Raw genomic sequence first — 12,741 nt, 5'->3', positions numbered from 1 at the left:
TTGCCTCATTTGTTGTTGAGTGCATTGGATGAATGACTGTTCTCTTCTTTTTCATGAATACTGAAAGAAGCTATTGTTTAATAAGCTATTGTTTAATGTTTAAGAATAACTTTGAGGAGTTAGGAAATGATATTTTAGCATTGAATACATTAAACATTACAGGCTTTGAGTTCATGGTAGTTCATGACACATGGGAAAACACTGCTAGGTGTATTTTTTTATATAAAACATGACTCTAAGTGCTTTTCTTACACAACGCTTGTCAAACATTAATGGTTTTGGAAACAGTAACAAACATTTTAAGCCGTTTCATGTAGTCAAAAGTCCTGACCATGATAAATGATCTATTTCTTATTTATAAAAACAAACAAACAAAAACACAGTATTAATAACAGAATGAAGTGGCTCCAAAGCTAAGTTCAAAGCTGATTTCCAAGTTCAATTTAAAGCAATGTATTGCTGTATTGCTAACATTGGATATCTCACAGGTTAATTCTGAGACTACATGAAAGTAAAAGAGGTTTATCAGTTGAGCTGACTGTCTGTCATCCTCTAATGTTTTACACACATTTTTCATCATCATTCGTCATCTCTTGGTTTTAGACATCCAAGGAGCCAGTGCTGATTTTGATTTTGCTGTTTTGATCATGCCAGCATCAGTACCAGTAGGCAGGTTTGAGGATGATCAAAGATATGTTCTCCTTGAGAGTGATAAAAGTGTGGTATAAGAGTTGAATAAGCAGAAAACACCAGAGCCCTTCGAACCTCCAGGCCATGGCGCTGACTTCCTCATCCCATTTATCTCAAACTCAGTTCTCTCTCCTTGTCTCAAAGAGCTTACGCTCCAAAAAATCAGCTCTTTTCCTCCCCATTTCTTGCTTTGCTACTTCAGGTTTGTCTGTACATCATTTCTCTCGGTCACCTCCGATACGGCTTGGGGTGCCAAGGCTCCCTTATGCCTTGTGCAATTTGTCTTTGTGCTATCAAAAGTAGAAAAGTCATTAGTGATGTAACCTTCCATTAGTCTTGTATTCAGATTTGGGTTATTCATCAGGACAGCGATATATGGAACAAAGTATAACCAAAGTGGTGCAGTGTTTCCTAATACAATCCTTTGGCCCCCAGACAGTCCACATTTGTGCTCTGTTCTGGCTCTCAGCACAACTGTACCAGGTATTCTGTGTTCTTGCTTTGGTTCAAGTGCTGGGAGTTGGAATAGAGTGAAAATGTGGTTCATCAGAGATGGGGACTCAAGTTGCACATTGAACTTCACATGCAGTGCCCTTAAATGACTCGCAACTTGACTTGCACTCAAGACTTATTAGGACCTGATTAGGTATGACTGCATACTTTAATCGAGCAAATAAATACAATTCTTTTATTTCCAACTTTATATGTGTGATTTTCTCTAGGACAGATCAAATTTTGCAGTGTGCGTAGTTTTTTTTTTGTTAACTAGATTTTACCTGTAACAGATCACTTATTACTGATGACAAGGATGACTTTTGTTTTCTTAGCTGGCTGTTTCATTTGTTTCATCTTCAAGTATGTTCCGAGAATGCTAGCTCACTGCTAAAAAATCTGAAGGCTTGATGAAGGTAAAAGTGAACAGTGTAATGGTAGCTAAACAGCGACTGGAGGAGGAAATGAAACAGAAGTTTAGGAAAGACATGTCAAGAGGATGACATGTCATGACAGATTGACAAATTAGTTCAAGTTTTTTGCTGTGCTGCTAGTAAAATTCCCACCGTGAGTCAAAACAGCTGTTTAGATTTTCTCAAAATTGCTTGTGTGGGGCCCCTAGTAGCTTAGGCCCCTGGGCCCATAAAACACACTCGATGATCTGGGCCTGGACTTTGCAGTAATACCTGAACATGATCACAGCAAAACTGGCAGACACACTTTTTTCAGCAGGGACCTAGTTCAACACAGCTTCAAATAGCATGCCTTTCATTACAGAAAAGTTTCAGTCTGATGGACAAAACAAAGTGCTATGTGAAGTTAATGCAGTGTTGAAAGGAAACAGGCAAAACAGCTTGAAGTTTGAATAGCAATTGTGCTTCCTAGCATACTAGCAATTGTTGCTACAGCGGTCACCTAACTGAAGTTTTAGTAAGTTACATATCACATTCCTATAAAACTTACTTTCAGCAGTCACAGAGAACTGGATTGGGAAACACTGCCTTAGCACAAGCGTTCTCAACCCCTTTCCTGCACTCCCACTCTGCATATTTTAATGTTTTCCTGCTACAGCTCACCCACTTATATTCACTGGTGGACAGTAATTAAGTTGATGTACTAGAAAGTTCATTGTCATGCTTGCTTTATGATTTGAGAGTGATCTTTGTGCTAGGAATGCTTTTGTGCCCTGAGTTGTTGAATCAGGTGTGATGTATGGTAGCTAGAATAAAAAACACTGAGTGGAACAAAGTTGAAAGTTCAGGCTCATAGTGGATTGATGAGAATTCCTCCTATTAGCCCTTCCGGCTCCCTGTTTCTTCAGAGCGTGTGTGCATCTGCATTCAGCCATCACATTTCAGACATCCTATGAATAACATTAAGGCTAGTGGCAACTGGTGGACCTGTGTGGGTGATTGTGCCATGCTCACATGGATTGCATTATAGATATATTTTTTAGTCAGGCCCATGAGTGCGCTTGGCTGTGGTGCTCACTGTCACCTTTGACAAGGTAACTGTACTTAAAATGTGAACACCTCATGATTAAGTAGCATTTAAAGCAATGGAGGGTTAAACGTTTCTGCTGCACAGAGCTCGGAAACAGTCCAAGTGTTCAGATGCATAATTAAGTCCTACAATTCTTTTTCAAATTGAGACAGAAAAGATTTTATTTCCTTAAAGATGCATTCCTTTGTGACCAAGAGAGCTAATAAGGTTGTTGGCTGGTTGTACAGTTTAGAATCAAAGAGAGGATGGTCAGTTCAAAGAGGTCAGACCTGCTAGAAGACTAGTCATTCCCTCCCAGGCAAAGCATTAACAAGCAAAGTGCCTATTCCCTCTATCCTCAGATTCAGACACGTCCCTCCTTCGCTACATGAGTGATGACAAGATCCTAGTCATCCAAGAGGAACCAGACGGACCAAGGGAATGCAAGCGGGACACCACACGCCGTTCCCGCAAAAAGGGCAAGAATCCAAGTAGTCCCAGCTTTCCCATCAGCCCCTCTCTTCTGGCTTCCACTGTGCGACTGGATGGGGTGGCGCCGCCTGACAGCCTACCCTTCCCACTGCCAGAAAACAACACTGTGCCACTTTATCACGTGAGTAACGTGACACTCCTGTCTGTCCTCGGCTGCTCCACACTGGAGCTTTAAATAGGGGAATTAATCATTTCAGTGACATTTCACTGAAGCTCACATAATAACCTGAGTCAGGCAACCCAAGTCAATGTACTGGAAATGAGTAGGAAAGCTCCATTATAAAGCTATAGATGAATAGAGATTGATGATGGATGGCTCTGTTTGAGCAGGTTTGGTGGAGGACTTTTGGGAAAGGTCTAAAAGGAGAAAGAGAGTCAGACTCTAGATTCCTTTGACTGGATTTTGAAGTATGTTCTGTTGCTGTCCTGCATTGTTCATGACCCACAAACGCTCATGCCAGCTGGGGTTAGTGCAAGTCCAGCAGAGTGCCTAAAGCATCTGTGTCCATCTGTTTCTCTATGCTACACCTCTACACTCCCAGAACACTCTGCACAAGAACATTGCCGCACAGAGTATTATTTATTAAATCATAACCGCAACAGGAGCCACACAAATTGTTTAGAGTTTAGTCTTTGACCCTGTTTACACCTGGCCATTTCATTTGACTCCTCTCTGGATTGTAATCTGATAAGATTTTTAACACATGCATTTGCACTTATCAGATATGTCTCCAGTTTGGCAGATTGGAATTTGTTTGCTATATCGCACATATTATGCAAATCAGCTCATATACAACAGACAAATTTTTCCTGTTCTACTCAAAAGATGGTTGCAACCTCGAAAATGACAACTTTACATGCCATTATTAATTTCCTTAATTACACCGATATTTACAAGAAGACTTTTGAATAATTATCGCACTGCTTTATTCATGGACTATGTGCAGTAAATTGTATTGTCATAATACAGTGAATGATAATGAGGCAAAGTAAAAATGAATCAGACTAGCACTTCATTTTAACTAGCTCAGGCTGCTGGAGGCTACTGAATCCAACAAAGAGGAGAAAATAATGTTAGGAATTAAAAATCTTCCCAGAGGTTTCATGCCTCTTTGTAGTAGTGGCAGTCCATCAGGTATTTTCAGAGGGATATGCTGTCACAGTATTGAGGGCTTTTACTTGTTATATGTATTCCACTCCTGCACACGAAATGTTAGAATGTAAAGTGCATTTAAACTAGTTCTTTTTTCCAATTAAACCATTTCTATACAAATAATTGTTTGGTTTGATTTTTTTTTCAACATAGGGACAACTGTTTCTGAAAAGTCAATGACATTTTTATGCACTAGGCATACACAATAGCTAAGAAGACTGGGATCTGTATCTGAAATGACCACAATCTACCTTAGATTTCATCAAGAACACGGCTACCTATCCACTAAATTTAGCAAAAAAAATCAAGGCACTGATCAAGTGTCCATGAATTTTACAGGGCTGAAGATTGAGGAAACTAGTCTGAAACCACGTCTAGAAGTTGCATGAGACCTTTAGGTGTGAAGTGTAGTTTGCAATGCCACATGTTGCATTGCAGAACTAGAGCCCATTTTCATCTGTTCACCTTCAGTTTCATGATCAATGCAGGTGTAAATGCACCCACGACACATTTAAAACAGATTCTAATCTGATCATTTAAAGCACTTCAGGAAGTGGTCTAAAACATATTTTAGCCAAATGTAATGCAAATGTAAACGTATCTGTCCGAGCCATATTCAACAACCAAAACTCCTCTCAACATTGTGATGCCACCTCTCTCTGCTGCTCTGCACATGGGGAAAAAGCCCACTGGACTGCCACCATTAAACAGAAGTTGCTTCTGCTTCAATTAAGCAACCCAAGTCAGCTTAAAAAAAGAGCAGATAAAAAAAAAAAAATAACAATTAGACAATTATGTAAAAGGCCAGAGCTATTAAAAATAATAATTGTAGTATGGTTACTCTTCACTTCGTCTCCGTGTTATGCACGTGTTATGACGGGGCAGTCATGGGCTGGAGGTTAGGGAACCAGCCCTGTGACTGGAAGGTTGCTGGTTTGATCCCCTCGGCTGACAGTACATGACTGAAGTGCCCTTGAGCAAGGCTCCTAACCCCCAATTGCTCCCCGGGCGTCTGCTCACTGCCCCCTAGTGTGTGTTCACTAGTGTGCATTTATGTGGGTGTTTCACTGCATGGATGGGTTAAATGCAGAGGTCTAATTTCATAGTGTGCAAACACAGTGACAAATGGTTCTCAATTCAGTTCACTACTACGTATAATGTGTGTTTCATAAGTAATTAAGAAGACTTGTTTTTCTGTAGAGCCACCTTGTAAACATAGGTGTAAAACATGTAGGTCAACACTGGCATGCAGAATTGTGATTTTCAAAGCCATCTTTTGAATAGAAATGTGGAACAATGCATTATACATATTAGCTGATCTACATAATGTGTGTCAGACAGCATTCCGATTTCAATCTCACAAGAGAAAGTATAAACGTGGTCCTAGAGTTGTTGGTCAGAGAAGTAAATGACATAGCTGTCACACAGTCACAGAGTCCTTCAGAGACTTGCAGGAGAGAAGAACAAGAATAGTTGAGGGATCTGCACTCAGAGGCCTGGTTTCAGCCGACAGACAGGCCCTGCAAGATCCACTATGTGAGGAAGACAGTGAGATGGAAAGGAGAGAGCAAGGAAGAGAGAACAACTTACAAGCCACATAAGGAGAAGAACCAGACCACACATGGCATTCTGAGTGTAGCAGTGCCTGTGCAAGAGTTAGAAGCCATTCGCCTGTGATGAAAGTCGTGTCAAGACACATCCCTATCACAGAAACCTAAGACCAAGTACACTCTGCTTCGGTTAGGTGCATAGCATTGGGATGAGATAATAATAGACGTGGACATGAGGTTTGAATTGGGGTCTCACTGTGACAGATGAGCCTTAGGAGGCCCCAGCTGGCAGCTAAGTAGGCAAGTGGATGAAAAAGTGTCACGGATACTAATCCACCTATGACTTCTGCTTGTTCGGCAAAGAATATTGGAGCCACAATGTTTTTTGTCTCACTAGTCAAGAGCAGTTAAATGAAGCATTCATATTCTTCAGCTCATGCACAGCAGGGGTCCTTATTTTACCCTTTCTTCTTCCTTTGGGCAGCTAGAGTCAGAGAATCATTGCATTGTTTATCACTCACCAAATTTGTACTTGCAAGTAAAAGATGACTCACAGAACAGAACAGCACTCGAAGCAGATTGACAGTGACGTGTTGATCTTTCCTCTCTGCAGCAACAGAGAGCCGGTGACACACTGCGAGCAGAACCTGAGAGGTGAGATTTGGCCTGCTGCTGCATTGACCACTTAATTTCCAATAAAAAAACATCTTGCAGAAAATTAAACTGTTTGTAATTTGTGCAGATATCCAGGATCTGGAATGGAAATACAAGGAGGAACATCTATGAGGAAGGTAAATTTTCACAAACACAACCTGAATTGTTCAGTGTTTTGCATTCCATTGCTTAATCAGGTATTTTTTTTTTGTTTATTGAATATTAACCAGTTAACCATTGACCACTCACTTAAAATTATCTATGAAAAAATTAACCCCTACTGATGCTTATCTTTCCTAGATTGCAGGTCTGAATTTGCTAGATTAACCTAAAAAAGCAAGACCTCATGCCAGCAGCAGTCCAATTTCATTGACTTTAATTGATGCTGAACAGAAAACCTGATTGTTAAATTTTATAAGCTTTACAGTGGCACTAGATTTCTTTTTAAAAATTGTATGAAAAACAATTAATAGGGATTTGCTACTAGTAAATTCTAACCAGGGCTCTTTATTTTTTTCCCCTCAACAGTCATTCCACTATACTTCATTAAGGACAAAAACCAAAAAGAGAACTAAAGGTATGGTTGGAGACCACATCAAATGTAAAACATTTCTTGTGTAACCCTCACTCTACACATTTGACTTTTTTACTGATACACTGTGAACTATTTAATGTTTTTTTTTTTTTAAATGTTAGGTTCCCTGACCAGTGGTAGCCGCAGGAAAATCTCTTGTAAGGATCTAGGCCATGGAGACTGTGAAGGCTGGTTATGGAAGAAGAAAGATGCCAAAGGGTACTTCACTCAAAAGTGGAAGAAATACTGGTTCATTTTGAAGGACTCTTCTCTCTATTGGTACACCAACCAAAATGTAAGCTGAAACCTTCCATTTGAACTCAAACATGCATCTAATACAAACTGTCACATCAATGTGTGTATTTGTTTACTCCTTAAATGACCAGGGCCCATCAGCAGTTGCAAAGTTTTCTACATACTTGTATAACCTAAAAAAAATTCAACTAGTTTGTATTGTAGTCCATGTAGTTACTCAATAATAAGCTTTAGTTATGTCATAACCCTCAGATTTTAAGGGTTTAAGCTTTTTGGAGAACAAAGAAGTAAGCTGTTATGATAACTTTGTATTATGACTATTTCTTATATTCCAGTATCTATAAATGTTAGTGAAAATATATAATTTTTTTAACCATGGGGAAAAACAGATTGGACTTCAACTGATATTGATGCATCATAAAACATCCATTTCCCACTACAATTAAAAGGTCCACACAGAAACTGAATGTTCATGTAAGAAACTCCAGTTCAAGAAGATTTTTGCTTTTTGGGGGAAAAAATATCAGCAATATGGCCTGTGGTAAACAATGTTGATCCAAACACAATATGTCTTGTCATATGCCGTTTTTCTCCAGATTTCACTGGGTCGTCTAAATTAAGAGGTGAATGAAGAGAAAAGATCAGTAATGCTACATGCAAACTAACACTGCTGTGCATTCAATGGACATCATAAGACTGGCAACCTCACCAAACTACTCCACACAGACCTGCAAGATTTGTGAAATGTAGAAGTTGTAGTCTGTTTGAGTAGTTGGTGTTTAAGTTTAATAGTGGACTCGTTTTCATGCAACATCATTTCAATACACAGGAGTGTTAGCTGGCTAGTTACATACTTGGCAATTTTCCTATTTCAACTGTTAAATGACCTTGTAATTCAGAGAATCTAGTGACATTCGGGGGGAAAATGTACATACAGCACCCAAATGTATCACATAGAGAAAATTGTTCAGACCTGAAGTTCCTAACATGGGCATGATGGCAGCATTGTGAAAGCATGACACAATATGTCAGAAGTGCATGTGGTCCATAAATGGAAATGGTAAAAATACTCAATTTTAGGGTATGGCCCTTTTAAACTTTCACTGATGAATGCGTTTGACAAAAGTAATATATTCAGTGCCTTGACAAAGTATTTTTCCCGTCATGATTTCTTTTTATTGTTGCGTGTCACTTATTTTCAATCTTCAGACAAAGAGTGCATGGGTAATAAAAGTGTTGCAATTTTTTTCCTTCAAAAAAACGAAATGATCATGTAAAACTGTGCTTTATGTTTCTTCACTGATCTGAAATGATCAGAAACCACTTAGTGTGACCTACAGAATATGCAAAAAGAGCAGAAAGTAGAAAACAACAAATGGAAATATCGTATCGCAAAATATTTTATTTACTTCCAACACATATTAAGTGACCCTTATTAGTCCCACAACGGGTAAATTTCACCTCCGCATTTAACCCATCCGTGAAACACCACATACACTCAGTGAGCACACTTGCCCGGAGCGGTGGGCAGCCCAATCCGCAGTGCCCAGGGAGCAGTTGGCGGTTAGGCGTCTTGCTCAAGGACACCTCAGTCATGTGCTGTCGGCTCTGGGGATTGAACCGGCGACCTTCCGGTCACGAGGCTGGTTCCCTAACCTCCAACCCATGACTGCTCCAATCAACTGCCCCGATATCCTTATCACACTTCATAACGTGGTATTGCCAGGCATTTTCTCTTTATTTTTTCCAAATATTTAAATGCTAATCACAGATATTCACATCTGAAATGTTTAACAGAGCACTTGATTACTCGTGCACACCCCTAACATCAATGAGTTCTGCTCATCTGATTCTTGAGTTGTTATGATCTACAGTCCATGTTCATGGCCGTGTTAATATGGTTTTGCATATACAGCAAAATGAGTAAGGAAACCATTAAAACCAAACGGGCTGTCAAAGTAATGCATACGTCATACTTTCCTTATGCTTTGCCTCAGCTTGACTATTTCTTCCATTTATCTCCCCACACTTCCGACGTCATGCTCTCTAAAACTTCAATCATCCAGTCCCCCTTTACTTAACTACCCCTTACAATCCAATTCTCTTTTTCTCTCTCTCTTTCTGCAGGACGAGAAGGCTGAGGGCTTCATCAGCTTGCCCGAGTTCCGAATTGACAGAGCAATCGAATGTAGGCGGAAATTGTGAGTCTCCTTCAGGTTTCCCTTGAGCACCCTCATTTCCCTTCCCCCTCCTTCCCTGCGCACACACAGACTTCGCTTTGCCCTCTGGGTGATATAAAGCATACATTACCTCTGTGAGGTTTGGAAACAAACGAGAGAGCCACGACGGAATTAATAAAGGGGACCAGAGCCAGTCTCGTGCTGATGAAGCCGCGCAATGAATGATTAGAGGTGGAGCGTGCTATCCCTCACGAGGCATGGGCACTTTTTACAGCTTCTGTCTCATGTCCTGTTATCCTAGCACCAACTAATGAGCCAAGCTCCTTCACAGCTGTAAATGTGGTGTGACTGGTCAGATCACACTCCTCAGGCTGCATGTGCTGTAAGAGAGGTGTCATAGATGGACCACTGCTAGCCGTGAATCCTTTCCTCTTTGTCTTTAGCACATTATCCTTTTAAATCCTTAGCAAAAAAGTTAACATATGCATAAGAATATCCTCCACGTGTCAATTGATCTGATGAAACAATTAAAAATGGGCCCAGCCAATATGAAAGAATTTGAAGGTGGTTAAAAATTCTGATAACTGATAATAATGGCGAGTAGTCTTTTACAGAATTTCTCTCTGTTGCCTATTATTTTTCATTGGCTTGTATGGGCTGTCAAAATACAATTCAACATACAAATATTCATTAAATTCAAAGGGGGAAAACCACAGTTGAACACAGAAACCATCCATTCAAATATTTAATTTATAGAGCTAAATATATTAAGCTAGTGAGGAAACTGAATGGTCAGCCTTGGGTGGAAGGCTTTTCTGACATGCCAACACTGAATTTTAGCGAGTATGAACAACTCGGAAAAAAACATGCTTTTGTGTGTTATTTGAGCCAAGCATTTTGTACCAAAGTAACCCAGTAATCACCCAATACTTACAATGTAGCAAAACTACATGGCTAAGCTGCTAATCAACTAGTGTTACTGCAACTAGTTACTGACTGTCACCACAGTCCGTTCACAATGACTTGGAAAAACATATTTGAAATCACTGATAAAATCTGACAGAAATCATATGAATAGTTTGTAGCGCATGGTACAAATAACATAGAAAGTTGTTCATAGATGAGCCGTTTAGACTCGCCAAGTCACCAGGGGCTTTTCCCACTCCTGGCTTAACCAGCCGATTGGCTTTTTAGTAAAGGAGGGGACTTCATAAAAAACAGACACCATGTCGAGTGTCACAAGCTTTTCCATTAATTCTTAATGTCTCTGCTTTCACTACAGTTAATGTTCTCATAATGTAGCTTGTAATGACAGCAGGATATCGCTAGAAAACTTCTCAGACCCCTGGGCTAAGAATTGCTGGTTTAAACTTCATATGTTTTTGGGGTTGCTTGATAATTTATGCAGAGCACCCCCTGGTGGATGGAGGAGACATAACAATGACTTAGAAATCTGGCATTTACTGCCATTATATGTCTTCTTTTTTGGTGAAAAATGGAAACATTTGATTTCTGATACCATACCATGTTGGTGTTTTGTGTTCAGATCCTAGTTCAGCTTGTACTGCTATCATAAAATTAAATAGTTGGAGTCTTTTTTGCAACTAAAAAAGGCATGATCTGTTCACCAAAAAATGTGGTTTGCCAATAACAGCCGATACTATTGGCTAACAGGTGTAACTGGTCAGGCCCTATTCTGAATATTCTGAAGGCCATAAACTATAGCAGTGCATCCTACAATAAAGCCAGCATCCTGCATCTTTTGTATATTGATAGAAAACATGGTAACAAAGCACTAATTTCACATGTTGACATCTATACTTTATATTTAAAATTTAAAATTTTAATGTGCCAAATATGGGCATACATGCGTCATAATTATGCTGGGGGGAGATTTTAGTGAGTAAAATGGGACAAAGCCAAAGTCCCCGCAACCATTGCTAAAGATAAACTAAGGCAGGTTTAATGGTTTGAAAATACAGCACACAGCATGATTTAGAACAACAGGAACATTACTTCTAGAACCAGCAATTACACTTAAACACAACATGGTAATCACAGGTAGCAGGACATAATTACAACCTAATTATTTAGTACGATTGACTAAGTTGTTTATCTGGACACTCTTGGTGGCTTTGTGCACTCATTGTGAAAGCTTTGGGGTTGCACAAGTAAAAATGCAAGTTTGAGAAATAAGCCGTACCTTTGTTGTATTTAAGAGAATGACCTCATTCTTCTCTTCCAGTGCCTTCAAAGCCTGTCACCCAAAAATCAAGAGTTTCTTCTTTGCCACAGACTGTTTGGAGGAAATGAACAGGTAAGATTGGACTGCCATTTCAAGTTTTTGTACACTCACTTATTCATTCACACACACAGAAATAGCATGTCTACACTGAAGAAAGTAATGCTGAGAATTTATTCGATTCAAATGGGGACACAATTTTCACACATTTACACATTCACACAGTTGCATGACCTAGATAATTGCAAAAAGGCTTTTTTTTCCAAAACTGCATGATTTAAATCTAAACTTATGATTGGATCAAAGAGGACAAATGTACAGTATGTGATGCTTTTAAAATGTGATTCTAGCCTAAACATATAGATGGCTGAAGATAATAACATTAGGATTCTAATGTTTTATGTTCCTGGACACTGATCACATATGCATGCCCACGTAGATCTGTTTTCTTCCCAGGCCTCATCTCTTAAACTCTTTACATGAATAAGTTATGCCTGTTTCTCTTTCTTTGCTGCCAAAGGTATAAAAGATTGAACTTGCATAGAGTGCATTTTGTTAGCTGCCTTCCCCTCCATGCACCCAGAACAGATTTTGTTGCTGAGGCATCTAATGGTCCAGGCAGCCCAACTGCACAGTTCAGTGACCCGCCATATGACAGCTTGTTACAGTGAAGTAGCTCCTGATATTATGCGCTGTTGTTTACATGTAGTACTTTACCTCCTACATATCTGAACTGAGTGAATATACTCAACTGTTGGAGGGCTCACATTTGGAGTAACAAAAACGAAAACCAGAAACTAGAAACAAAAAAATGCAGCTGAAAACATAATCATGTTTCACTGTCCTGAAAAAGAAACCCATTAATTTACCAGTTAATAACCTAATTTTACTACCTCTAATTTACAGCTGTTTACAAAAGCTTGTGCAGTCTTGGCAAAAATACACATATTGCTTGTTTTTGAAGCTAAGAAAGGTAA

The 12,741-nt window shown here is 39.4% G+C and overlaps 1 protein-coding gene across 2 annotated transcripts in view; it reads left to right on the top strand.

The window, feature by feature from the left end:
* Window positions 1–12,741, top strand: part of LOC108430901 (connector enhancer of kinase suppressor of ras 2-like) — a 132,592-nt gene that overhangs the window by 106,529 nt on the left and 13,322 nt on the right. For both annotated transcript variants that reach the window (XM_017703718.2, XM_037540708.1), the window contains 7 exons: window positions 3,027–3,277; window positions 6,473–6,513; window positions 6,602–6,650; window positions 7,042–7,090; window positions 7,210–7,382; window positions 9,470–9,543; window positions 11,768–11,839. In XM_017703718.2, coding sequence (XP_017559207.1) covers window positions 3,027–3,277; window positions 6,473–6,513; window positions 6,602–6,650; window positions 7,042–7,090; window positions 7,210–7,382; window positions 9,470–9,543; window positions 11,768–11,839 — 709 coding nt within the window. The remainder of the gene's footprint in view (window positions 1–3,026; window positions 3,278–6,472; window positions 6,514–6,601; window positions 6,651–7,041; window positions 7,091–7,209; window positions 7,383–9,469; window positions 9,544–11,767; window positions 11,840–12,741) is intronic.

Source organism: Pygocentrus nattereri, chromosome 8 (assembly GCF_015220715.1).
Source record: "Pygocentrus nattereri isolate fPygNat1 chromosome 8, fPygNat1.pri, whole genome shotgun sequence".
NCBI lineage: Eukaryota > Metazoa > Chordata > Actinopteri > Characiformes > Serrasalmidae > Pygocentrus > Pygocentrus nattereri.
This window is presented reverse-complemented; position numbering and strand designations above follow the sequence as displayed.